A 24,340-nucleotide genomic window follows, 5' to 3' on the forward strand; every position below is an offset into this window, starting at 1 on the left:
TGTAATGAAGTTCACTGCAGTTCCCATTTTACAGCTCTTCGGTCTTCTATCAGTTTCTGAAGCTCTCATACATGGCTATGAAACTTCATTTCTCTCAGTCATCAATTTCTTTTGACAGACTCAGACTTTAGAGTATGGAATGCGTAGAAAGATATTTCCATTGTAATAAAATTATTGCAGTCCTTTTTTAAGGATTTAAAAATTGTTTATAGTTGGGAGTGAAGTATCTTGCAGTGGAAAATGTGGTCCCTAACTAGATAATGAATTCTGACAGAATTCTGTATTTCAGCTGTACTAATCCTAACTCGGGATATTTGCTATTCCACATTTTTGTTTGCACAGTAATAATCAGAGGACACCTGCAATTAAGCCAACTGTTTCTGAGGAAGAAATATCTGACCTTGATACTCATCATCCCAGTGTAACAATATGTGAGTCAGCTGTGCAATTAAGTGAGGCATCATGGGCAGTGCTGTAGGTTAGAGGTCTTCAGGACAAACATACTCAGCTGAACTGTGAATCAGAGGGAGACACTCAAGTGCAGTGGGTGGTAAGAATGTTCCTCTAGAAAGACACAGCAGATCCTACAGAGTTAAATGTTTCACCCAATAGTTTCATTCGTCCATTGGAGCCAAATCTTATATGACTAGGAAAAAGTAAGGACTTCTTTGCTGACTTCAGCTAAATCAGAACCACAAATTGAAGGAATAACTTAAAATACTGTAGCAGTGTTAGTATTAAAGGGGTGTGAATTCACAGTAAGCTCTCTGTTCTGCACAGGGATCCATGTATGACCAGCTTTACATATCCATCTTCCACTGTTTATTTCCTACTGTTATGGAACAAAATTTAACTGTGTTTCTCTACTGTTTTGGTTTTGTTTATTTGTTTAGCTTTTGTTGTGTGGGTTTTTTTCTGTGAACAAAGTTGCAGAATTCATATGGCCTAACTTTGAAGAGAAAAAGAGATAATTTTGCTGGTTGGATCTCCCATTCTGGTTCATAGCAGGACCACACAGTTTTATACCAGCACAGCTGAGCCATAGGCACCCTGCAAGACAGAGAAGAAAATGTGGGAGGGGGCTGGAACAGCTTCAGCTGGCAATGGAGAGTTTTTTCTGCTTGTAATTTGCCTGTTCACCTTAAACAAGGAAGAGACGGAGCTCAGCTAACAAAATCCCAGAGTGCAGCCCTGGCACATGAGAACATCAACCCTATCTCTACGTGCCCCGGTCTTTTGTTTCATTTGCTCTGTGTAGATCAGAGCATCCCAGATCATGTTCTCCTGGAGGATCTTCAGAACTCCACAGGTCTCTCTGAGCCCATAAATACACTTTCCATGGTGGAAAGGTCCTCATAATGCCCCGAGTACCACCACAAGAGCACCTGACAGTGGTACTTTGTGCCTTCTTCTCTAAGCCTCCTCGCATCTTCACGAGGACGCACCACAAAGAGCTGCCAAAGGCTGTGTTTGCCTGTGTGTAAAGTAGGTTACTCCACTTCATGAGAGCATTAAACTTTTGTGTTGTGGATGTGCACACAGAGCAATGGTGGTCACAGATAGTGAGGAGTAGCTGATAATGATATAAACTGGGAGTAGTTTGGCTATGCTTTGACATGCTTAATCAGACCTAAGTTAATTTAGGGGCTGGAGACACATTGTAGCTCTATGCAAAATATGCAAAGGTTCCCTTCCACACAGAAACATTAATTTTGAAAAGCCAAAACTGAAGCTGCATTAAATGAAGAAACAACTAATACAGATTTTTCATTGAGGAAGGCTGGGTGATCTTATTTGAGACACCTGATAAAATTCAACTTCAGGAAACCAGTTTCACCTGAAGTGTTTGTGGAGATATACATTACAGCTGTCTTCCCATGGACCTGATCTATGTTATTTATTATCTGCATTGTAAGAGTGCTTTGTTGTATTAGACATAAAAATGCATAATACAGTGCTCTTCCCTCTGCTCCAAAGAAACTGAGAGTCATTACGTTTTCCAGCAAATGTAATTGCATGAAGTATTCCTAACACTACTCAAAATTAATGTTTCCAAAAGAACAGCTAAACTATACGAGGAGAGCTGATGTTAATATACATTGGATTAAATCTAATCAGTGACTGTAAAGGATGCTCCCCATATAACGGAGCTTAAAACATACTTGAGCTGACAGATTTTTCCTTCCTCCTTTATTCTGAAAGAACACTTGGATCAGTCAAGGATATTCAAATACCCTGGGCTTTTCCAGGAAATGTTGGAGTATGGTGCATAGGCAACAGAGAGAGAAAGGAGAATCTTACAACGCACACAGTTGACTAATGCTGGTGCAAGATGTGAAAAAAATATAAGGCCACAAGCAAGGGAATAGAGATCAGTTATTTGAGTCATCAGTAGAGCAAGATTTCAAACATTCATTTTTAAGTAAATGCAATTGTGATTAAATAGGACCTTCATTTTAGGAGTTTCTCTAAGGTAAAACAGTCGGAAAATATGCAAATGCTTGATGTGGTAACTAGTCTCCTGCCTGTACTTATATCACTGCCCAAAAGAAAGCCTAAAAAGAAATACTAAAATGAATCTTGATAAACTCTTTGGTGATAAATTGAATGTGCTAGTAGATAACTTACTGTAACTTACTCATGAAACTGCCTTGTTTTTTCCCCTTTTGGTAACAGACATAAAACTTTACAATATGTGGTACACGTCTTTAACATTTTAGTCATTACAAGCTGAAAATGCAATCTTGCTGTATTAAACAGACTGTGTTTGTTAGGCGATGGTAGCAAATAATGCTGGCTATAGAAATAGCTGTTCCACAGAAGATGCTCCAGAGGTAGCTGCTTGGCTGTTTAAAACACTGATGGAAGAAATGTATTGCCTATTGCAAATTTCAGTTCTAAAAAAACCTGCAATCTTCTATAATACAGTTAAAAGTCCCAAGACTGAACTAACAAGAGTTGTGCGAGTCACTTGATCTCTTCGTTGTCTGCTGCTGAATCGTCTCTGCTAGAACCACTATGGAGGGGCTGGCGGCGCTTGCTGAAATGCATGTGTACCACCTCTGGAATGGCTGTTGTAGTGCTGAAGGGATTGAATACCCTTCCACATCCTCCAGAGTAGCTGGAAGCCTGTACTATACACTTGTTGTGGTTGGTGTAATGTCTCTTATACAGAGCAGAAATATTTCCAATTAAATGAGCTTATATAAGTTTACACCATTGAGGAAAACAAATCTCTTATATGGAAAAGAAATAAAGTAGCTGAAATCCTTCTTCCTTCCTGAAAACAAGTACGCTCCAGAGACAGTTGGTTCAATGGCAAGATGAGAGGAAGATTTCTCTGGGAGCAACTGTGTCCAAAATATAGCCAAAACCTACTACTCCACAAAGATGCATTCCTAAACAGTGCGAGACAATAGCAAAGAAATTTTCCCCTTAAGAGTTAACAGAACTGGGGGGGGGGGGTGAAGCATGTGGAGCTGAGCATGCGGGGACTTATGAAACACACTACTCAAATACACAGGACAGGGCCAGTGACACAGAGACTGGAAGGGCAGAAGCAGGTTTGCTGGGATGGTCAGCTGGAGGAGACACTGTTTTCAGAGCCCATCACTGGCCTGAAAGATCTTCTCACTGTCTTGAGGACACTCAGCGCCCAGCTGACATCGCTCACTAGGACCATTCTTGCCGCCTCCTTCTGAACGGCTGCATTTTCCTCATCACCTTCCTCAGGGGAAGCCAGCTCAGCCACGGGTGAAGGCTGGGGAATGAGAAACAGTTGGCAGAGCAGGGCACCAGCAGAGACAGCGGTCCACAATAGCAGGGGCAGCCAGGGAGGTCTTGCTGCAATGCCACGGCAGCGGTTGCATAAATTAAAAGGCTGATGGGCAAAACACCTGACCCCGTAAAGTTAAAGAAGTAGTTTTCGAGAGAGATGGGCGTACCACGTTCTCCTGCGAGTAGCCGTGGGGGTCAGGGGCTGGCTCTGCTCCAGGGTGAATGCTGCGCCGACGGAGGGAAGGGCAGTTTGGAGGGGGGAGCCTCCCCCACCGCAGGACCGCGGGCGCTGACGCAGGGGTGCTCCGCCCATGGTAAACCTGTGCTCCCCTGCTGCTCGTCACCTGGAGCGAGGGGGGTGAGCTGCGGGGCCAACGCGCAGGCACCAGCAAAACTGCAGAAAGCCAACGCGCGAGCCTTCCAGCTTCTGTAGCGCCCTTCCGCATGCTCTCTGCTTCTCGTGCTAAAAAGCCTCCCGGGAGGTAAACTGACCCTCCCGGTGTAGAAAAAAGCCCCATCACTCCATTTCCCCTGTTAAATGCTGGAGAGAAAAGAGCCCCCCACTTGAGGAGAAGAAGGCTGCACGTGATGCCTAGGGGCTTCTCCTGCAGGTCCTTCTGTGCATGGCTGAAACCAGCAGCTCTCTACACAGGCACCACGGCTCACTTGCACCGAGCTCACTGCAGGCATGAGGCTTACGCTCCTGGCACGGAGCTGTCGCAGCCAAGCCCTGCATCCCCCCTTACTTGGGCCGAGTGGCTGGAGAGAGGCTGAAGGAGAGTCGTGCCTGAGGAAGATCTTCTCAGCAACGCGGTTTTGCTTCCATCTGCGCAGGATGCCAACCTTTGGAAAGCAAGCGGCGTGAAAGACGTTCCAGTTGCGAAGCATTCCGACAGCCCGCGGCCCCTTCGGCTTGGTCATGCGTCGTTCCTACAGGAGTCTACAGCTCTGTGACAATGGGAACTGCAGTGACAGTAACACAACAACTGTCATTACGTCAACACACAAGGACCAGCGCATCTGCTTATGGCTTAACTTGACATCTCTTTAAGTCACTAAAAGCGTCCCTCTCAGTTCTTACAGTGGGTTCAGACCCGCCGGGTGATTTCGCCTTCCGGCATCAGCTCACTGTGAAACCCAAATCCCTCTCGGGATGTCGCACAGGATCTCTGCATGAAAGCTGAAGGGGGAAAGGCAAGCCAAAGGTGGACGCTGGTGGAAGACCTGCCAACCGCGGCGACAGGCGGGCAGCACGGCAAGGGCGGGAGGAGGTCAGAGCCTCCACCGGGCCACAGAGGGAGGAGGAGATGATGTGGGAAGAGTTATGTGCGGATGTGGCGGGGCAGGATTTGGAGGCGAGGGCCGACCTCGCAGTTACTGTGAAATAAGAGAGGGGCTAGGGGAGGAGGTGAAGGAGGGGACAGGTATGGTTGGGCGAGCAGAAGACAGACGATCCTGCCGCAGGCATTTTGATGAACTGGGGAGGCAGAAGGTGAGATGGAGGCAAAGGCTCCAGTGATCTGAGCGGGACTGGAATAGAGTTCAGTTCAAAGCGAAATTTTGCCCATCCAGCAGAGATCGGAAGGATGCTGGAAACCACTCGATTCCACTCTTTCATTCCATGTAGGTCCCTATCTAACCTCAGCTTGTCTTAAGTCCCCCGACCCAGCCACCCCTGCTCTCCTCAGCCTCGCTCGCACAGCCGGGCACCCTCCTCCCCGGCCGCCCCTGCCCAGACTCACGGGGCCGCCTCCCGCGGCCTGCAGCGCCCCTGGGGCCGCGGCTCAGCCCCCGCCTCGCCGGCAGCCGCACCCCGGCCCCGGCAGCCCCACTCCTCGCTCCTCATACGTGCCCGGGCGCGCCAGGAAGCGCGGCACCCTCGGCGCTGCCTTTCCCCTTCGCCCGACCGCTCCGCCCCTCGCCGCCGCGGCGGCTGCGCGAAGCGGGGCGGCTCCAGCGGCCTTCCCGGGCCTGCTCCCCGCCCCGGGGGCCGCTACCCGCGCCGCCATGCTGCCCAACACGGGGTAAGCCGCCCCAGACCTCCCCTCTCTTTCCGCGCCCCCCGCCGGCGCAGACACCCCCAACCCTCGCCCCAGGCCGCCGCTTCCCGCTCCTCAGGCGGCGGCAGCGGCGGACAGGGCCGCGGGGGCCGGGGCGAGGCTGAGGTAAAAGCCGCGGCTTTTCAGCCACCGCAGGCCTCTCGGGGCGGGGAGCGAGGTGCGCTTCGGCCGTGGTCCGTCGTGGTGCCGGGGTGGTTTGCTGGGCGCTCACCTCGGCGCTGGTTTGCTTTCCCCTCCGAGCGGGTTACGCACGAGAGCGCTTACAAGCCCCTGAAAGTGAGTTGTTACACCGGAGGATAGGCATGCCCCTGTAATGGTGGGCTTTTCCAGTCAGGGGTAGCGCTGCCTTGCCCCACAGGGCGCAGCCCGCCGTCCCCGCTCGTCTCTGGCGGGTTTGTGAGGGGGCTTTGCTCGCAGCGCGGGTCGCGCCGTCCTCCGGTCGCCTGCCTTGCTTGTGCAACGTGCGGTGACATCGGAGGTCCGGGTCGAGGAGTTTCTCCACGGCAGAGAGCGTGGAAGCAAGTCCAGGAGATAAGGGGGCAGGTGGGGACTGGCAGAGGTCCTGGAAATCTTCGTGAGGATCGTTAGTCACTGTCCTTGAGCGGAGCGTTTTGCAATGGAAATAGTTACTGGAGGACTTTCCTCTAAATTGGATAGTGTATCTGTAATTTTATATATATTAAACTATTTCTCTCTCTCGCTCTTATTCCAAGCCAGTACCTTCTTACCTGGCAATCAAATTTTCTTCCAGTATAGGATCTTAATTTAGAGGCATTTTCTGCCTTTCTTCAGAGCTAGCACTGCTAACAGCCAGGAAAATAAGTTGGTATTATTTGTTCCTGTATGTTATAAACAGGATTATTCATTAAATTCCTAAGGTATCTCTAAGCAAGCTGTAAAAAGTGTCCCTGATGTGGCCTGCAGGTTTCTGTAATAGCAGTCATGCCTGGTGAGAAAGGAAAAATTTCATTTTTTCAAGATCCCTAAGACTGCAGAGCACAGAGGTAAATTTGACATTTTCTGTCTTATTACCAGAATTCAACTGCAGTGGAAGCAATAAAGATGCAACCTTCACAACACAGGTCATAAGCAATTTTAGATGAGCACATGCTTTACAAGCTTGTCAACTGTTGGACTGCTAAGTGAATTAAGAAATAAATCCGAAGTCTTGCAAGCTTCTCAGCTTGCTTAGGAGAGTAAGATGCTCTAAATTCTGGGCAGTTCTTTTGGGGACGCTGAATAAATATTTTAAGAGGTTGGTGCATCTGGCTTTGTGGGTGCTGTCACACCAGCTTGCAGAGGGTAAATGAAACTTCTTAAGTGAGACCCGATTAAATGTAAAATTAAGGAAGAAGCAAGAATGTTTTAAAAAAAATACAGGGAGTGTGAGAGAAAGTATCAAGTCAGCTCAATGTTTCAGAGGGGGTGAAGTGAAAATGATTTTTTTCTGTTATTAGGGCTTTGCTTATTTTGGTGAACACTATTTCTGTGGGCTGTAGGAACAGAACTGGAGATTGTGGAGCTAGAATTGAAGGAAAGGGGCGCCAGAGAGTGAATGTACTCCGTGGTGATTGCAAGCCTAGGGAGAAAAAGGAGTTTTATGTAGGCTAGCAATGCAGTTGTGCTGAGAAAAAAGACAACTGGAAGGTGATGGCCAGTGTAGGAAAGGTTGGAGGGGAAAACTAGGGAGAGTGTAACTGGAATGAATAGAATATGTTCCCTGACATTTTGAATAGCATAATAATTTGGGGAAAGGAATTGAGTCTGCAGCTGGACTCTTCTAGATTGGATCATTGGATAATTCAGGTTGGAAGGGACCTTGAGAGGTCTCCAGTCCAACCTCTTGTGGAAAGCCAGGTCAGCTGGGAGATCAGACAGGGTTGCTTTGTCCATTTGGGTCTTGAAAACCTCCAAGGCTGGAAACAGTTCCGTCCCCTGCTCTGTTGCCTGACTGTCATCATGGGGAGGACAGTCTGAACATCTCCAGTTCGAACCTTTATTCTTTCAGTATGAAAGGGCCTGTTGTGTCTGTCCTCCTGCAGTGCACCACAGCATGTATGCTTGGCTCCATCTCATCAATCACTGCGTAGGTATTGGGGGGCTGCTGCTAGGTCCCCCCCAAAAGCTGTTCTCCAGGCTGAACTGGTCCTCTCACACGAGTGCTGAGCCTCCAGCCATCTCTATCTCCCTTCGCGAAACTTGTTCCCATTTGTCAATACATACCTTGTATTGAGGGACCCACAACTTGTCACAGGATGTAAGTGTGGTCTTATGAGTGCCAAATAAGAGGGGCATAATCCCTTCCCTCGATCTTCTGTTTATGGTGTTCTTACAGCCCAGGGTGCTGCTGGCCTCTGTTGCCAAGCACGCTGCTGGCTCATGCTCAGCTTGCTCTCTGCCAAGTCCCCCAAGGCCTTTTCAGGAGAGTGCTCCCTGGCCATTCAGTTCCCAGCCTGTGTTGTTCCAGGGACTCTTTCTTTGCAGGTGCAGGACTGTGCATCTGTCCTTGCTGAATTTCACGAGGCTTCTGTTCATTTAGCCTGTTGGGGACCCTCTGGGTAGCAGCCCTGCCCTCAAGCTTGTGAACCAGTTGTCATCCACCGCCAGGGCATTTTGTCACCTTCTTCATGTTGTTGATAAAGATATTAAACAGGACAGGTCCAGGAATAGAGGTGGTACCCCACTTGTTACCGGTCTCTGGGCAGAGTATGACTTACTAACCACCACCCTCTGAGACTGACCAGCCAACTAGTTTTTTACCTGTCAGGTTGTGCACCAATCCAGACCACAGTACCTTAAATTGGATGCAAAAGTATTGTGAGAGGTGGCATTGAAAGCCTTGCTTTCACCCACCCCATTGAGCAAAAGGCCTGCTTTTACTACCAGTGTAGCAGCAGAAGCCCCTGTGCCTTTGATGTCCTTCACAAGCCTCAGCTGCAGGTGGACTTTGGTTTTTCTAACACCACCCCGACAAACCTGGGTGATATTTCTAATTCCTCCTTCGTGGCCTGTCCTTGCTCCTGCTCCCTGTATGACACCTTTGTACGTGGGAGTTGAGTCATGAGTTCCCTGCTTAACCATGCCGGTGTCCTGATAGATCTACTTGTCTTCCTGAATGGACCACTCTTGCTCCTGAAGGGGGTTAAAGCCCTGTCAGCGTTCCTTAGCTTTGTTCTCCTTCAGAGCTGCCTCTTGCTGGGCCCCATTTACCTCTTGCCTGACTAAGGTGGAGTCTGCTGACCTCGTATTGGTTGGTTGAAGGTAGAAGCCACATTCTGGCCTTATTTGACTGAGTTTTACAGTCTGACTATGTATTGCAGAGGTGAACTTTCCTCACTATGCATGTGACTTGACTCTCAGCAGCAGTTTTTTGTGATTCACTGTGCTGTTTTGAGATTTTTGTTCCTATGCCTCTCTAGGACCCAATTTTGCAGAGGAAAGCTGTTTGAAATGGCACCTGCAGGGCTTCACTGACTTTCTGGGACCCTGCAGATGCCTAACTGTGCCACTGCAGGGGAAGATCCCTCCCCTTCCCTGCCCCATCTTAGTTTTCTGCCTTCTGAAAGCGAACACTTACCCTCCTAGAGAGTGTTTGAGAGTGGGATGTTCTCGGATTGGAGGGGAAAAACAGACCTGGAGAAAGAGGAGTAAGTCGAGTCTGGCCCAGACTGAAAGGAAAACTAATGCAAGCTTGGAGGCTGGTGTATAACATTTGTGATGCAAGTGAAAAGTGAAGGTGCTGTAGCACATAGTTTATATGCATTCTTTAACTGGGGTTGAAAACTTGGACCTCTTGGTTTTTTCCACTGAGTTACAGAAAGCAACATAAGCATTATGCAGAACACAAATGCACATTCCTTCGTGTGGAAAACCTGTGGTCCAAGAGGCTTTATTGTTGAATATACTTTAAACTGGAGTTGATCTTTTGCTTTTCAGAAATTCAGTGACATCGTTTGTGTCAGCCAGACATCTTTCTGACACTCTAAAACTTGTTAGTTTCTCCAGAGGTTTTTATTGGACCAATTTTTTGGGGGGATCCATTGGATTAAATGTAGTTAAAAACTGTTGAGTTTAGTGTAAAACCTTTAAGAGAAATAATTGCCATTTCTGATTTTAAGTTTTTTATTTGATTTTAAGTTTTTTATTTGATTTTAACGTGATTTTAAGTTTTTGGCACTTGTGTGTGGCACCCTGCATTGGCATTGTGGTTCTGGACTGGAACTTTGCATCACATTGAGACAGCAGTTTTTTGTGTTTAGAGGACTTTGACTAGTAAATTACAGAGACCTGCGTAGGTGTGTTGTTTCATTAGAAACTGGCATTTTGTTTTTACAACTTACGCCTTTTCCATTGTTGGAGAACGTAGCAGCTCTGTTGTAAACAGTGTGTTGGATTGTTTTACAAAAAGGTAGAAATGCAATTGGGTGACCTGTGTAACCTTCTTGCTTTATAGTGTTTGCAAGCTTGGAGAGGGGTCTTACCTTCAGTGGTACTGTACTTTGCTGTAGCTGTAGCCATTCCTTTTGTATTTAGGGGCTGCTTTCTTAGTAAAATGATGAAGGCGTTTGTCTGGTTGGAAGACTGCTCTAGTTACTTTTGCCCTTAAAGAGTGCTAAAAGTCAATGATTTACAGATTTTGCTTTGTTCTCCCTCTTCTTTACCCTCCACTTCCCCCTTCACCTTTAGGAAACTAGCAGGATGCACTCTCTTCATCACGGGCGCAAGCCGGGGCATTGGCAAAGCCATTGCTTTGAAAGCTGCCAAGGATGGTGCAAACATTGTGATAGCTGCCAAGACAGCTGAGCCCCATCCTACTCTTCCAGGGACTATCTACACTGCTGCAGCAGAGAGTAAGTTGTAATAAATGAGGGTGGGCTTCAGGTGCTGGGCTGGTTGTATGCCCTAGGTTAATTGTAATACCTGAGTGGAAAACTGCATAGGTTCTCTTAGCTCCAATTCACCTTTAATAAAATAAGCTTAGTGCTTCTCTTGCCTCCCAGGAATGCTGGGAGGTATCAAAATATTACTGTAATGAAGATGTATGTGTATAGATGTGAAAATGCTATGTTAATTGCTATGTGTGTACCGTACACATTCTCAGAGTTAAGATTTGGTTTTGGCTTCTCTGTTCTTTACACAACATGTAAAAAGGTCGCAATTTGAGAGTGCGATTTTCAATGCCTTCTTGAAGCATGTCATTGAATGAGAGATTCTCAGTAGGTTCATGCTATTTGTTCCATCTGAGAGGAAATTTTTAAATGTTTAATTTTTTAATTGTGCAGTTGAAGCGGCTGGAGGAAAGGCTTTGCCATGCGTCGTTAATGTGAGGGAAGAACAGCAAATTATTAAGGCTGTGGAGAAAGCTGTGAAGACTTTTGGAGGTATGTTAAGGTGTGGAGATGTTAACAGGCAGATTGTTCAAAAAAAAAAAGAGAAAAGAACAGCCTGCCTTACCCGTGCTTTTTGTCTTTAAATGCTAATGTGAAATGGCTTATTTTAAAACCAGGGATTGATATTTTGGTGAACAATGCAAGCGCCATCTCTTTGACTGGCACTTTGGAAACAGAAACGAAGAAGGTCAATCTTATGATGGATGTCAATGTACGAGGAACCTACCTTACGTAAGTGTTGAGAGAGGGAAGCAAAGTAATTGTAACAAAATGTATGATGTTACCTCAGTTTTTCTGAGAAATTGCACAGCTGTCTTGCTACCCTAGAGTTGGAGTGCAAGTATTCAACATATGCTGACAGGAAATTGCTCAGTTACTGGCCAACTGATTTGAAATTAATATTTGCAAGGATTAATTGCAAGTTGGAGTAAACAAAACCTTATTACTGTAGTCATTAAGTGTTCACAAGCCCCTTCCATGGAGGTAGGAAGCAGAAACTAGTTTATTTCAAATGGAGCTCCAGCTTGGCTTTGCTAAATGCTGTCTGCTTTTTCATTTCAAGCAAAATTACTAACTCTTTGTATACATCAAGTGCAACATCTTGTTTTTCAGCTTTCTTCTCTTAAGCTTCTTTCTCATCTTTAGAGACAGTATATTAACTTAGCATAGTTAAAAGAGAAATGTTAACGATGTAACTTCACGATCTAAAGTGTTCTCTGCCTACTTTCAGCTTATCAATTCTATCATTTATTTAAATTACCATACCAAGATTTGGTTTCACAATTCCTCTGGTCCTTATTTTGCTCATTTTTGGAAATGGATTCAGTAGGTGGGATCAATTTTATATTTACAGGCTGTCATTTAGAGTTGCTGTGTTTTAAAATGAAAACTTTGATTTTTGACGGGGTTGTGTTTAAAAAAAAAAAAACAACCAACAAACACAAACCCTTAGGATGATGCAGATTCTCTAAATTCAGTTGTTGCTTGATGTGATCAGGAGCTTTTGTATCAAAGTTTTAACTAGAATAGTGTCTGTCATTCTCCTTTGTGCAGATGAATCTGGTTATCAGATATTATGATTATATCCCTTAATGTTCTTTTGCTAAGAATCAGTGAAGGGATTTGCCATTAGAATAGTGTAAAAACACACATGAATAGCAGCTTTCTGAATTAGAGAGACACGTGCACAGCATGCAGATAGCATGGAGAGAGAAGGAGGGTGGAAGAAAGACTCTGCTTGCAGAGTGGGATTTCTGTGCTTCCACCCCGTGATGTCTGCTTTTGAAAGGCTGTAAGTGTAAGCGGTTCTGCACTCAGAAGGGAAAATTGGGTTTGGAGCTTGGCATTCTCTGGATATCCAGCGCTCTGGCTCTGTGGATGTCTCTTGCTAAATCTCTGAATGGGTTCCACTGTATTGCCAGTGGCAAGCTCTGTTTACCTCTCAGCACCCAACAGTGACAATCACTTTCGTGATGGTGCCTCGAGCTATTCCAAATTAATGGAGAATTCTTGAAGTCATCTTTCCTTTGGGTGCTACTCTGCCTTAAAAACATTAAAAAGCAGGTTCTGTGTTGCTGCAAATGGAAGAGTATATGAAAGATTAATGCATCTCAAGGGAAGTTACAAATGATCTTTGTCATTGCTTTTATAGCTGTCAATTGGGAAGACCTAGTCAAACATTTCAGCCTTTTCTTCCCCTTGCTTTGTGTGTTGCTTCTGCTTGTAATTTGTAGAGATCTGTTTGCAGTTTGATGTTGAGAAAGTTATCATAGCTAAAAAAATGGTGTCGATTTTTTGGTCTGTGTGGAGGAGGTAGGGAGGATGTGTCCCATCTTACGGCATGTTCTTGGTTCCTGTGCATGAAGAAATTGAGACATCTGTTAGTGAACCTCATACACTGCCACTGGAAAAAGTTGAGATCCCAGGACATTTAAGCAGGTGGTAAATGATTTACTTCAGTACCTTAATGATATTCCAGTTGAAGGTGTCCCTTCTGTGGCTGATAGTATGGGTGGGTCCTGTTGAAATGTGTGAATAGGTCAGTAGTGTAGTTCACTGTGGTGCTGTTCTCCCTATGAGGCTTGATTAAAAATTCTCCAGGAGAGATCAAATGCGAACATATACCCTAGTGCTAGAAGTCAAATGACAGTTTCTATAAAGTAAAAGTTGTGATTTACAGATATGTGTAAATTCTAAGTTGAATGAAATAGTGATGCTTCCAGTCAGCAGAGAATATGTTTTCAGTTTTGCTTGGAATACTTGTAATAGCCTTTCACTATACAGTATTATTGCTTTAATGTGGTTTTAAAGAAGAAATAGGTATGTGACCAGAAGAGAATATATTTATGACTAAATGATGCTCTGCACTATTAATTTCGCTTGTTGCTTCATAGTGTTTTGTTGCCCCTACCAGAACTATCACAAGGAGATTACGGCTTCTGAGCATCTGGAAAATGAGCTTTAGTAGATGCTGCTGCACTGTTTGGGGAATGTGGTCCAGTTAGCAGGAATGAATACTAGGCCTGAGATAAGTGAGCTACAACAGATTTTTTTTGTTGTTGTTCTTTATATCAGTTAAATAATTGATACAGGGACAGGGCCTCAGCTTAGTGTTGGACTTTCATGAAAATGAAAATACTGATCTGCTAGTATGGTTTTTCCTGTAATTATAGGTGTTCCATAAAAAAGAGGTGACTGATTTGTCTGAATCTATCTTTCAGATCTAAAACATGCCTTCCCCACTTGAGGAAAAGTAGGAACCCCCATATCCTGAACCTCAGCCCGCCTATGAATCTGAATCCCATGTGGTTCAAAAATCATTGTGGTGAGTAGCATTCAGTGCCTTTGTTGTTATTTTTTGAGAAAAAGGTAAATACCTGGGGAAATGTGCAGGAATGCCAGCCCAGAATGCTAGGTCTTGTATCTTTAGCGTTATAAACAGACTGGCACTAATGGTTCCCCGGAGTGTTTTGTACCTAACCTAAAATCATTTGTTTTGTGGGAAAACATAGTGCAGCTTTCATGGCCTAATACGTCCTTTATGTTTTCAAGAATGTTTTCAAGGTAAGAGTCTGTGCTTTTTCATGGGAATTCTTAAGACTACAAAATATTTTCTGTTCCAAATAGAGATTGAAACCCAAAATCTGTTTTATTACTGATTCAGCTTCACGTTTTATTTAATAGAGAGAAATTTCAATGTTGTTTTTTAAAATGGAAATTAATTTTGAGGTGGGAAAGGGACCCCATTTTGTCTTGAGGTTAATATTATTAATTTTAAAACTGTAAAAATACCTTTCATATTTGGACACTTGTCATGTTAAACTCCTCCAGCAAGTCCCAGTTCTTTCCCACAAAAAAATTCCCTTCTCAAAATAGATAAATGACAAGGATTTAGAATTCCCCTCCTCCCCCGCCCACCTTTTTGTTTTCTACAGAATACTAGTTTGGTTGTTAGCAGCTAGTATGCCTTAGGCCTCTTGAAAAAATTGAGCACTCTTGTCAGTGTGCTGTGTATAAAAAGCACAACAAAACCACCATACAGCTAGGCTTCAGTTGTCATTTTTTGTCAAAACATGCATAGCTCTCATTTGACTTGTAGTGAAAAGATGGCAGACTGCAGTTTGTGTCTGCTGGGGGTGGTGGGGAGAAGGGAGAGATTTTGACTCTAGGAAGATACTAGTTTGTCCCCAAAAACTTAATTCTCCTTATGAACAAATAATTTGATTTTTCTTCATAATTAAAGTTCTGTTGATAGAGTGTAAATTACTATCTTTTTTATACTTCTTGTCTTAGCTTATACCATTTCTAAATATGGGATGTCCATGTGTGTCTTGGGAATGGCAGAAGAATTTAGAGGAGAAGTTGCTGTCAATGCTTTATGGCCTAAAACAGGTGATCTTTTTTTTTTTTTAATGGTAGTAAAATCATGATTTCCTGTATTTTGTCTTCTACAGCTTGTTTTATTTGACTTTGATAATACTTAAAACTTCTTCAGGAATTGATTCAGGAGACTGAGCAGTTCTTTTGCATATTCTTTGTTCATCCTGCATGGCTGCTGGTTTTCATTCCTAGTTCTCACCAGACCATTGCCACTTTGATCCAAATTAATCTTCAGCTAGCTTGCAACCCATTCAACCCTGTCAGTTGGCTGAAGCATCTGTGTAGTCTTTGGCTTGTCTCTACTCTTTCTCATGCACCCAGAGTTTTGGTTTGGCCAGAATCACAAAAGTATTAGCATGCTTTCATTAGTAGGTATGAAACATCTGTGTGTGTAGTACTATTTATAATTCCTTGCTAGTTAAATTGCCAGAGTGTAGATGGAACTGACGAGATACATACCTCTGTAAATGCAGAAATTATTAAAAAAACCCCTGTTCCTAGAAGTTTTGGTGCAGTGGGCCAGCAACCATCTGCTTGCAAGTCACAGGAAATTAGAGTTCTATGGAAGAAAAACAACTTGATGCTCCCATGTTGTATTAACTTCAATTTGTTGTCTGGGTCAGTGAGGATCAGGGCTGCTGTTCGAGGTTTAGTCAGCTCTTTGCCAAAGAGGCCAGTCTCTTCATCCCAAATACATCTATGTGCAGAAATGATACTGATGTTAAAATCAGTAAAGACAGAGGGTAATCCTGCCCTTTAATGGTGTGAGCCCAGTCATTGTGTTATGAAACATCACAACAGCAGAGTTTATTCCCTTAACTAGTGGAGGGAGGGAAGAAGGAAGAGGAAATAAAAATATGAATCAAGATCCTTTTCTGGGGCTAGTGCTCCAGTGTAAGAAGCGTTTGTACCCAGACACTTTTCAACATTTTCCTGTTAGGATTTGCAGGTCCCTTTTAACTTCTAGTGTGGAAGCTCTCTTGATTTGCTTCCTCTAAAGTGAGGAATATGAGCAAAACTTAATTATTTTAGACAAAATCACCTGAGTTTCTTTGCTTAAATACTCTAGGTGGTACTCAGTTGAACCCCTGGGTTAGTATGTCTGACAGACCTGGTCCTTTTTCATTGGTCTGGGTGCTTGCATCCTAAATTCTCCCAGTAAATGGATGCCTCAGAATTCTGCTCACATGCTGAGTTTTGCCCATATAAATATTTTGGTAAGGGATTGACTTTTTGAATGATAATTATATAACCCGTGATAATTATATCATCACAAAACCTGTACTGTCTCTTTTGAAGAGGATAAGCTCTTCGTCTCTGGTGTACTGAAGGCAACTGCATGTATAACTTCAGGGTCTGGATTGCCTTCCTGGCAGTGGAGTGAAAGCCCACCTTTCAGGTTTTGGGTCTCTGTTGTATTTTTTTATTTCTGAAGGAGTTAGAAGAAACATGCACTTGTTTCCACATACTTGCTTCTTGAGTGCTCCAGGGAAACCTCAGAAAAGTTTCAGTGGAGATTTCCCAGGAGTTATCTTTGTCATCTGGAATAGAGCCATGAACCTTGGTTCCTAAAGCCTTTAGCTCCCTAGGCCGTATGCCCATCGTGCTTCGCTTGTCCCTAAAATGCACTGCTAAATGGGTTTTATATCTCCTCAGAATCCTATATGTAGGAGTAATTTAGTTTTCCACTAGCAGAGGTGACCTTTTATCTACCATTTTGTGGTTTTTGGTCACTGACTGATTAAGCAATGTAAATTGTGTATGGGAGTTAGTGACAGTGAAGGAGTTAATTCAGAGTATCTTACTCAGAGAGACGTGGCATCAAGCTGCGGACAACATTACAAATTTAACTTATTTTCTCAGGCAAAAGATGTTACAAGATTACCCGTGTCTTGTAAACGCACGTATTTACATGCTGCATAGGGACATTATGTGCACCCTCCACAGCATTCTCATTCTTCAACACCTTCTCTCTATGATTCTGGATACGCTGGAGAAAACATCCACTGCTATTGTGGAAATGAGTTGGTGGTTTTGTGGGTCGCAATGTATTGTTGAAAGCTAAAGAATTCTTCCTGCAGAGACCAGCTGGTTATACTAGGTCTTTATTTTGCAATGTAGGTGTTCCCCCCGCCCTGCATCTGAATAATTTGGCCTCCTGTTTTTCATGGCAAGGGAAAACAGAACCTGGGAGAATTTGTCCACCCACTCATGAAGAAAAATTTTTCAGAGGGATGGCTAACTTTACAGGAAGAAGTTACATTAAGTCTTATGTTGCATAGTTGAATACATTATTTCTTCCCAGTGTTTGCACATGCTGTAGCACTCCAGATGTCAGTAATAGTACCAGTGTCCCAGATACAGTCTGGTATTAAAGGATGTCTATGATGGTATTAAACTTCTACAAAATCCGACATTCTTACTGGGGGGAAACCCAAACCAAAGTAAGTAGTATCTTTCTCTTGTGCATTAGAGTGCCACTGTGACCTTGGTAACATATTTGTACCTGCTAAAATAAGTAAGAGGGTAACACTGCAGAAGCTGGCACTTGAGTGCAGCTAATATCTGTTCCCTTCAGGAACCTGCAGAACATGAGACTTGGAAGTGCAGGAGGATGCAGTTTACAAATGACAATGGTATATTCTAATAAATACTTTTTTAATAAAGATTTGTCTCTGTGAGATGCTGCAAGGTAACTTAAAAAGTAATTAAGCTTTCTATAAAATCAAAGGTATGCAGACAGAGCGTTGTATTTGCTGAATCCATTCTTGCTCATTCAGTTTAAGACTGTTAGAAACATTAGATGAGCTCTCAAAGTTTGTATAAATCAGTGATGCCTCTGTGAAAACTGATGTGCCCTCAGGTATAAAAGAGGATAATAATGTGCAAATTCTCCAGTACAAAAAATGTTCTTTCGAAAGGTTTGTTTTCCAAAAGTGAGAAGGTTAACTACTTTCATGTGGTCACTAGAGAGAGAGCGAGTTAGACTTCCATGGTATCTAAAATACAGTTGCAAAGTTCTTAATTAAAAAGCACTATAATATACAAATGTGATTAGCCTCAGTGCTAGTACGGATGCCAGTAACTGTTGATTAATCTGACTTTAAACATGTGAAAGTATACTGGTAATAAGATGCCAGGAGCTCTCCATTTATCTGAAAGTGAAAGAGGAAGCCTAACAAAAGGGCAAGGGGCAATCCCATCACTCAGAGTGCGTGTGAATAATAGAGGTATCCTGGGACAGAACTGGAAGACTCTTCGTGTGCATTAGAGGAAAACCAGCAGCACTTTATATGAAATAGGTGGAACAATGTGTGGTCAGACTTAGGAGGCAGTACCTGTTTAAAACCTTTTTGCTTCAGTCTGTGAGCATAGGCTTACTGTGCTCAGAAGAATAACAGTTGACACTAACAGGGAAGTAGCAGAATCGTGGGCCAGGAAAAGCAAACGGGTTAATGAATCCTCGGAATAGGGGAATATATTCAGGTCAACAGAACCTGGTAAATTTCATCAGAGTATGTAAATTATCAGTATTTATTTAATCAGTAAATCTCATCATTTGACAGAAATATTCTCTGAACTGTTGGTAGTTATTTAAAAAAACCTAAAAGATCTTGCAGGACAGGTCACATTCCAGAGGATCAAAGAAGGCAAATTTATTTTCTATCCTTAAAAATGAGAAAAAGACCTAGGGAGACCTAGGTGTATGGACAGTATATCTATTTGCCAGTTTTTACTTAGGTGCGTATTTATAGCAGTTCAGTTGATTTGGAAAAAAGAAGCTGAGGTTGGTCAAAGGTAAGTGAAACCTAGGGGCTAATCCTCACCACAGAAGAGTAAAATACGGGAGTCAACAAGGACATCTACCCACTTTTGCACTTTCGTAGAAAACACCTTGACAGGATCTCCCTGGCCAGCATTGAAGACTGCTGTCCTTTTTCCCAGTACCTACTTTGGAAGGTGAATGATCCAGCTCAGATAGATGTGTCCTGCACAGTGCGTAATCTTTGCTTTTTAAGGGATGTTGGGATCATTTCTGCATCAAAGCTGCTGTTGCTTTGTGTGGAATGGAAGCACTGAATGGAGGACAAAAGTGATTTAAAATCAGGTTTATCCCTCTGCTTCCAGGATCTGTCAACCCCAGGTATAGGAGAGTAGAACTGTATGAGGGGAAAACAGTGACATGGCAAATGCCAAAAGCTACAACCAAACAGCCTCTCTGTGGAACAGGATGAAAGAAAAATGGAATGGGTACCTCAGCCTGGAAGAGCAAATTACAGACTTAGACTGGAACATGCCACAATGTTAGTAGCTCCCTTGGGGGAAGCATAAAGAAGACTAATGGAATAGTGCAGAAGTTAGTAGAATTGGTTAATAAAACAACCAGAAGCTTAGGAGATCTGCATTTTATTCTTGGGTCCTACACAGCCTTTCTGTGGAATATTGAACAAGTTATTTTGAGTTTTTGCTATTTGGTTTCTCATTAACTTAGGAGAGACACTTTGGTATCTCATGGGAGTTACTACAAGACTAAAATTAAGCATCAAGATTTGCAGTGTGATAATCACCGAAGGAAATACCTCTTAGTGACTGATGTATCATATATTCACTTTGAGAAAAATAATTCTCCTGTTAGTTTTTCATGTCCTGAATAACCTGGAGGAAATTGGGGGAGGGGGGAAGACTGATAAAGGGATAGAGGGATGTGAATGTCATAAGAAGTCCTGCCCATTATTCCACTTTTGGGTTCCTTTAATAGTTTTCTGTTTTTTACTGGTGCTTGTAGAGAATTATTTGTTAGTTGGTAGTATTTCATAGCTTTGTCTTCCTACAATTTCCTTTTGCGTGAAAGGAAAACAAAGTTTGTGTACTTGCCAGAGAAATGGGAATTTCATGTTGTCAGTGTTAAAGCTTTGTTTTCTTACCGTCCAAACTTTCTAGCCATACATACAGCTGCTATGGATATGCTGGGAGGATCTGGAATAGAAAAACAGTGCAGGAAAACGGACATACTTGCAGATGCTGCGTATTGCATTTTAACAAAACCAAAAAGTTTCACTGGAAACTTCATTATTGATGAAGTTCTGCTGAGAGAAGAAGGAGTTAAGGATTTTGATGTCTATGCAATTGCACCAGGTAAAACAGATCTTTAAGGTGAGAAGTCAGTTCGGGAAGGAGGAGATGGAGGCTGTATGGAGAATACTAAAACAGTTTTGTTTCTAGGGGCTCTTAAATTAGTCTGTAAAACGTTGCTTTGCTCAGCTTTCAGAACATGCCTTCCTAGAAAGCATATACGAGTTCACTGAGATTCTAATCATCAAGTGCCTATTAAATTAAAAAAAAATACTTTAATGAAAAGACAATGTACCTGCACTGTAGATGTATGTATTACTATTTACCAGCTAGTGAGACGGATTTTTTTTTTCTTCTTCAGATGTTTTTCATTGGAACTTTAAGAGGTTTCTAGGTCAGATTTTAAATGAACCAAACTTTAAACATGTTATTTCATGCTATGTCTTTTCTTCAAATCATAGTTTATTTACTTATAAACTTGGCTGTAGATTCATATGAAGCAGATTCCTGTTTGTGCTGTCCAACTTTACGTGGACTTACTGTTACATTTTTCCTCCCTTTTAGGTCACCCCCTGATGCCTGACTTCTTCTTGGATGTTGAAACTGACATGACAGCTGTGAAACAAGAAAAATATGGTAGGGAAAGCACTGTGTAAAAGTTGATAATTTCTGACAATAACGAATGCCCTCTTGATTTCAAGTTGTTTTTTCTTTTTTCTTTTCTCTCAAGAGCTTGGACTCCACTCAAGCTATTTGGCAAAAACCCTTTTCTCATTTGGAGGGTATGATTTATGGAAGTGACTCTGTACTTAAAGCTAGGGAAAGAATGTTACCTTCTGCAGGACTTTCATGGTATAAAATCAGTGCCTTATTTTGAAGAATCCTTTTTTAACCATTGAATTGTGGTAGTATGAAGGTCACAGGTAAATATGGCTGGAAAAAGAAATTACATCACAAACAGCACATTTTGGAGGAGTGTCTCATTTGCCTGACTAAATTTATACAAAAGAATACAATGTAGAGCCTTCATTACTTCTTAGATGAAACTTGCACAGTTTAAACAATTTAAATATCTCTCAGATGAAATGCAGAAATCTTTTTTTTAGAAAAACATCGGTTTTGCTTTTTCAGAATTGTAGTGTGTCAAGTTGGAGGGCAACTAAGAACACTGAACAGGTTTCACAGGAGTGCCAACACGGGGAAAAGAGAAGGGCAGAGAAGGCAAAGTTTGAACGGTCCCTTTCCCTTGAAAATGCTATTTGAGCAATCGCACCAGGACTGTTCTGCCAGGGACGGCTGGTGTTAGTTCCCTGGGCTTCAGAACACAGGTGATTCAGGCAGGACTCGGAGAATAGTCCTAACGATTTGTTGATAGCCAAGACACCTAAGAGACTTTTGACAACATTTTTGGAGGCTGTTGAACTGGATCAGCCTTGTCAGTTGCAAATGCTGTCCCTGATTGTTAATATATTGCAGAATTACTGTTAGCGCTCTACACCTGGTCAGATTCCCAGGTGCCAAAAACATCCTTTCTCAGCATTAATACCGAAATGGGACAACATTCATTTTCCCTACTGTGAAGCTTCGGTCTTTTCAAAAGGAGTTCTCTACGCATGTTTCTACGCGCAGTTTTAAAGTGTTTTGCATCTGAAAGAGGAAAACAATCTGTGTCTTGTAGGTGCTTCCCAGGCATTCAAAGAGGAGAAGAAAGTAAGCGGATCCCAGCATGAAGGCCCAGAGGGAGCTAAAGTTAACACAGAATCTGCTCCAGCCAAGCCACTGAGTCCTGTTGCAGAAACATTCAGAGTTATTCGGGGGGCAATCAGTGAAGAGTACGTGAGAGCTACTCAGGGTGTCTTTCAGTTTGAATTATCTGGTAAGACCATCACTTGTAAAAGCGTGACATGCTCAGGCTCCTAGCAAAGGGCACTCGGTGTTGCAAAGAGAAACGCCGCCTCTTCAAGCTGATGCCGAAACAGACCCCTTTTGTTCTGTTCTGTGCGATGCTCCTTCTCGGGACCAACTTCAGCAGGCACAGGAAGCTGCTGCCACTCATGGCGTATGCGGGCAGGCTTTGTCACGGTGCTGGCCCTGCGGCACAGGGTTAGCACGACGATAGGCAGGGCTGCTTGCAGAGTCGTGTGAAAAGCGCCAGCTGCCACCAGCTCTGTCAGCAAAGTGCTGCCTTGGGGCTCTTCTGCCCGCATCCCCGACGCGGGGTGCTGCGGGGCGTCTGCCAGAGGCCGGCTCTGCCTGCACGCAGAACGTGGGGCAAGCGGTACCTTCCTGCAGAGCCCCGCCAGCATACATAGAACCGTGTAACTGCTCCAAATGGACTCGGCAGCGGCCGTCTGACAAGGAGGAACAGGGAGGGCGCAGCGCTCTTGGCTGCCTTGTCACCTGTTTTCACTGTCTGTTCAGGTGATGAAGGAGGCACTTGGTATATTGACCTGAAAACCCAGGGTGGGAGCGCTGGTTCCGGAAAGCCTCCTGTGACGGCCGATGTGGTTATGAGCATGTCGAGTGCCGACTTTGTGAAAATGTTCACAGGTGAGTGACCAAGGCATTTGCCAGGGCGGGTGCAGGTACCGGTGCCCAGAAAACTCTCTGCTGACGGGCGAACAGACAGCCGCCTCGCTTTGTGATCCTGGGATGGAGGAGCTTTTGGCTTTTGGTGGCTGAAGCGAAAGTGTAGGATAGAAGTCCTCAGGTTTTTGTCAACTCTTCTGTTCTGTGAACAGGAAGAGCACAGAAGCTCATACTGCTTTGATTAACTAGGTGTTGAAATGTTAGCAGCGCGTGTAGCTTCTGAAAGAATCCAATCTGTTGGATTTCTGTTCTGCACATCTCTAGTCTGTGTTTACTAAATGTGCACTGCTTTTACAGCAGAACTTGGTAGCAATACAGCTGCTATGTCTTGCTGTAGTGGCATCATGTTTTTCCTGTGCACAGGCTGTCTCCAGTTCTTTTTCATTTTCTGATGGTTGTGTTTCTTCTTTTTAGGTAAACTAAAGCCAACACTGGCCTTCATGTCAGGAAAATTAAAGATTAAAGGTAACATGGCACTAGCAATAAAGCTGGAGAAGATGCTGACACAGCTTAACTCTAAACTGTGAGGGGAAAGCCGTACTAGCAGAACAGTGGCCTTTTCATTTATAACTGCAATGCTGTTTTAAAATGGTAGTCCTCATTTTTCTCTGATACAATATAATAAGTATGGATAAAATGTGAGATTTTTAGAGAAGAAATAACTATCTGATTAAGACAAGAAGGTCTTTGTGATTAAACTAATTCCTTCTGGAGAATACACATATTAGGTTGCAGGTGTTTTGTTTTCTTCTGCTGCTCTGGATCAATGCAGGACACCTGAAGTGAGTTTCTTCCCTGGGATAGTTGCTTGCACACCATAAAAAAGTTGGGGGGAGCAAATTTCACCCTGCAGATCTGTTTCTGTGATAGAAGTGCCATGCAGAGATTCCTGAGCTGGCTTAGAAGTGGAAGCAATATGGTCAGTTTAGCAGGGCCCTAATTACCCCTGGTAAATAAACATCTCATTAATTTTTTTTTTTTGCTTTCCTGAGTTTATTACCTACACAGACATACCAAGCTGTACAGACATACCAAGTGATATACAAGTTTTCTTTTTGTGCAAAGGTACCCACGCACACACAAACACGCTCCCCTGCCCCTGACTGCTGCAGAGAAGGTGCTGCCTGCCACAGCACCTTCATGTGGCATTATGAGGATTAACCTACATCACTGCAGCCAGCCACTTCCCCTTCCATCCCTTTGGCTGGTAAAGATTGAAGCTCACTAGTAAAGGCACGCGTGCCCCACTCTGTAAGCGTGTAAGTGCCCACATGGTCTGCAACTTTGTGTGACAGCATCTGCAAAGCCAGATGCACCAACCTCTTAAAATGTTTATTCAGCGTCCCCAAAAGAACTGCCCAGAATTTAGAGCATCTTACTCTCCTAAGCAAGCTGAGAAGCTTGCAAGACTTCGGATTTATTTCTTAATTCACTTAGCAGTCCAATAGTTGACAAGTTTTCAAAGCACGTGCTCATCTAAAATTGCTTATGACCTGTGTTGTGAAGGTTGTATCTTTATTGCTTCCACTGCAGTTGAATTCTGGTAGTAAGACAGAAAATGTCACATTTACC

The 24,340-nt window shown here is 43.5% G+C and overlaps 1 protein-coding gene and 1 long non-coding RNA gene across 2 annotated transcripts; one reads left to right on the forward strand and one right to left on the reverse strand.

Moving 5' to 3' along the window:
* Positions 1 to 1,812: 1,812 nt before the first annotated feature.
* LOC140651312 (uncharacterized) lies at positions 1,813 to 5,673 on the reverse strand. The gene is made up of 3 exons (XR_012042343.1): positions 5,520 to 5,673; positions 4,859 to 4,957; positions 1,813 to 4,740 (listed from the first exon to the last, which is right to left on the reverse strand). It is a non-coding gene; the product is annotated as an uncharacterized lncRNA (long non-coding RNA).
* HSDL2 (hydroxysteroid dehydrogenase like 2) lies at positions 5,655 to 23,488 on the forward strand. The gene is made up of 11 exons (XM_072860613.1): positions 5,655 to 5,801; positions 10,524 to 10,687; positions 11,120 to 11,218; positions 11,344 to 11,458; positions 13,948 to 14,051; positions 15,020 to 15,118; positions 20,048 to 20,242; positions 20,744 to 20,815; positions 21,858 to 22,055; positions 22,601 to 22,729; positions 23,183 to 23,488. Exons 1-11 carry the CDS (start codon positions 5,785 to 5,787, stop codon positions 23,293 to 23,295), a joined length of 1,305 nt encoding a protein of 434 aa, XP_072716714.1. The 5' UTR covers positions 5,655 to 5,784; the 3' UTR covers positions 23,296 to 23,488.
* Positions 23,489 to 24,340: the final 852 nt, after the last annotated feature.

This window comes from Ciconia boyciana, chromosome 4, assembly GCF_034638445.1.
Source record: "Ciconia boyciana chromosome 4, ASM3463844v1, whole genome shotgun sequence".
NCBI lineage: Eukaryota > Metazoa > Chordata > Aves > Ciconiiformes > Ciconiidae > Ciconia > Ciconia boyciana.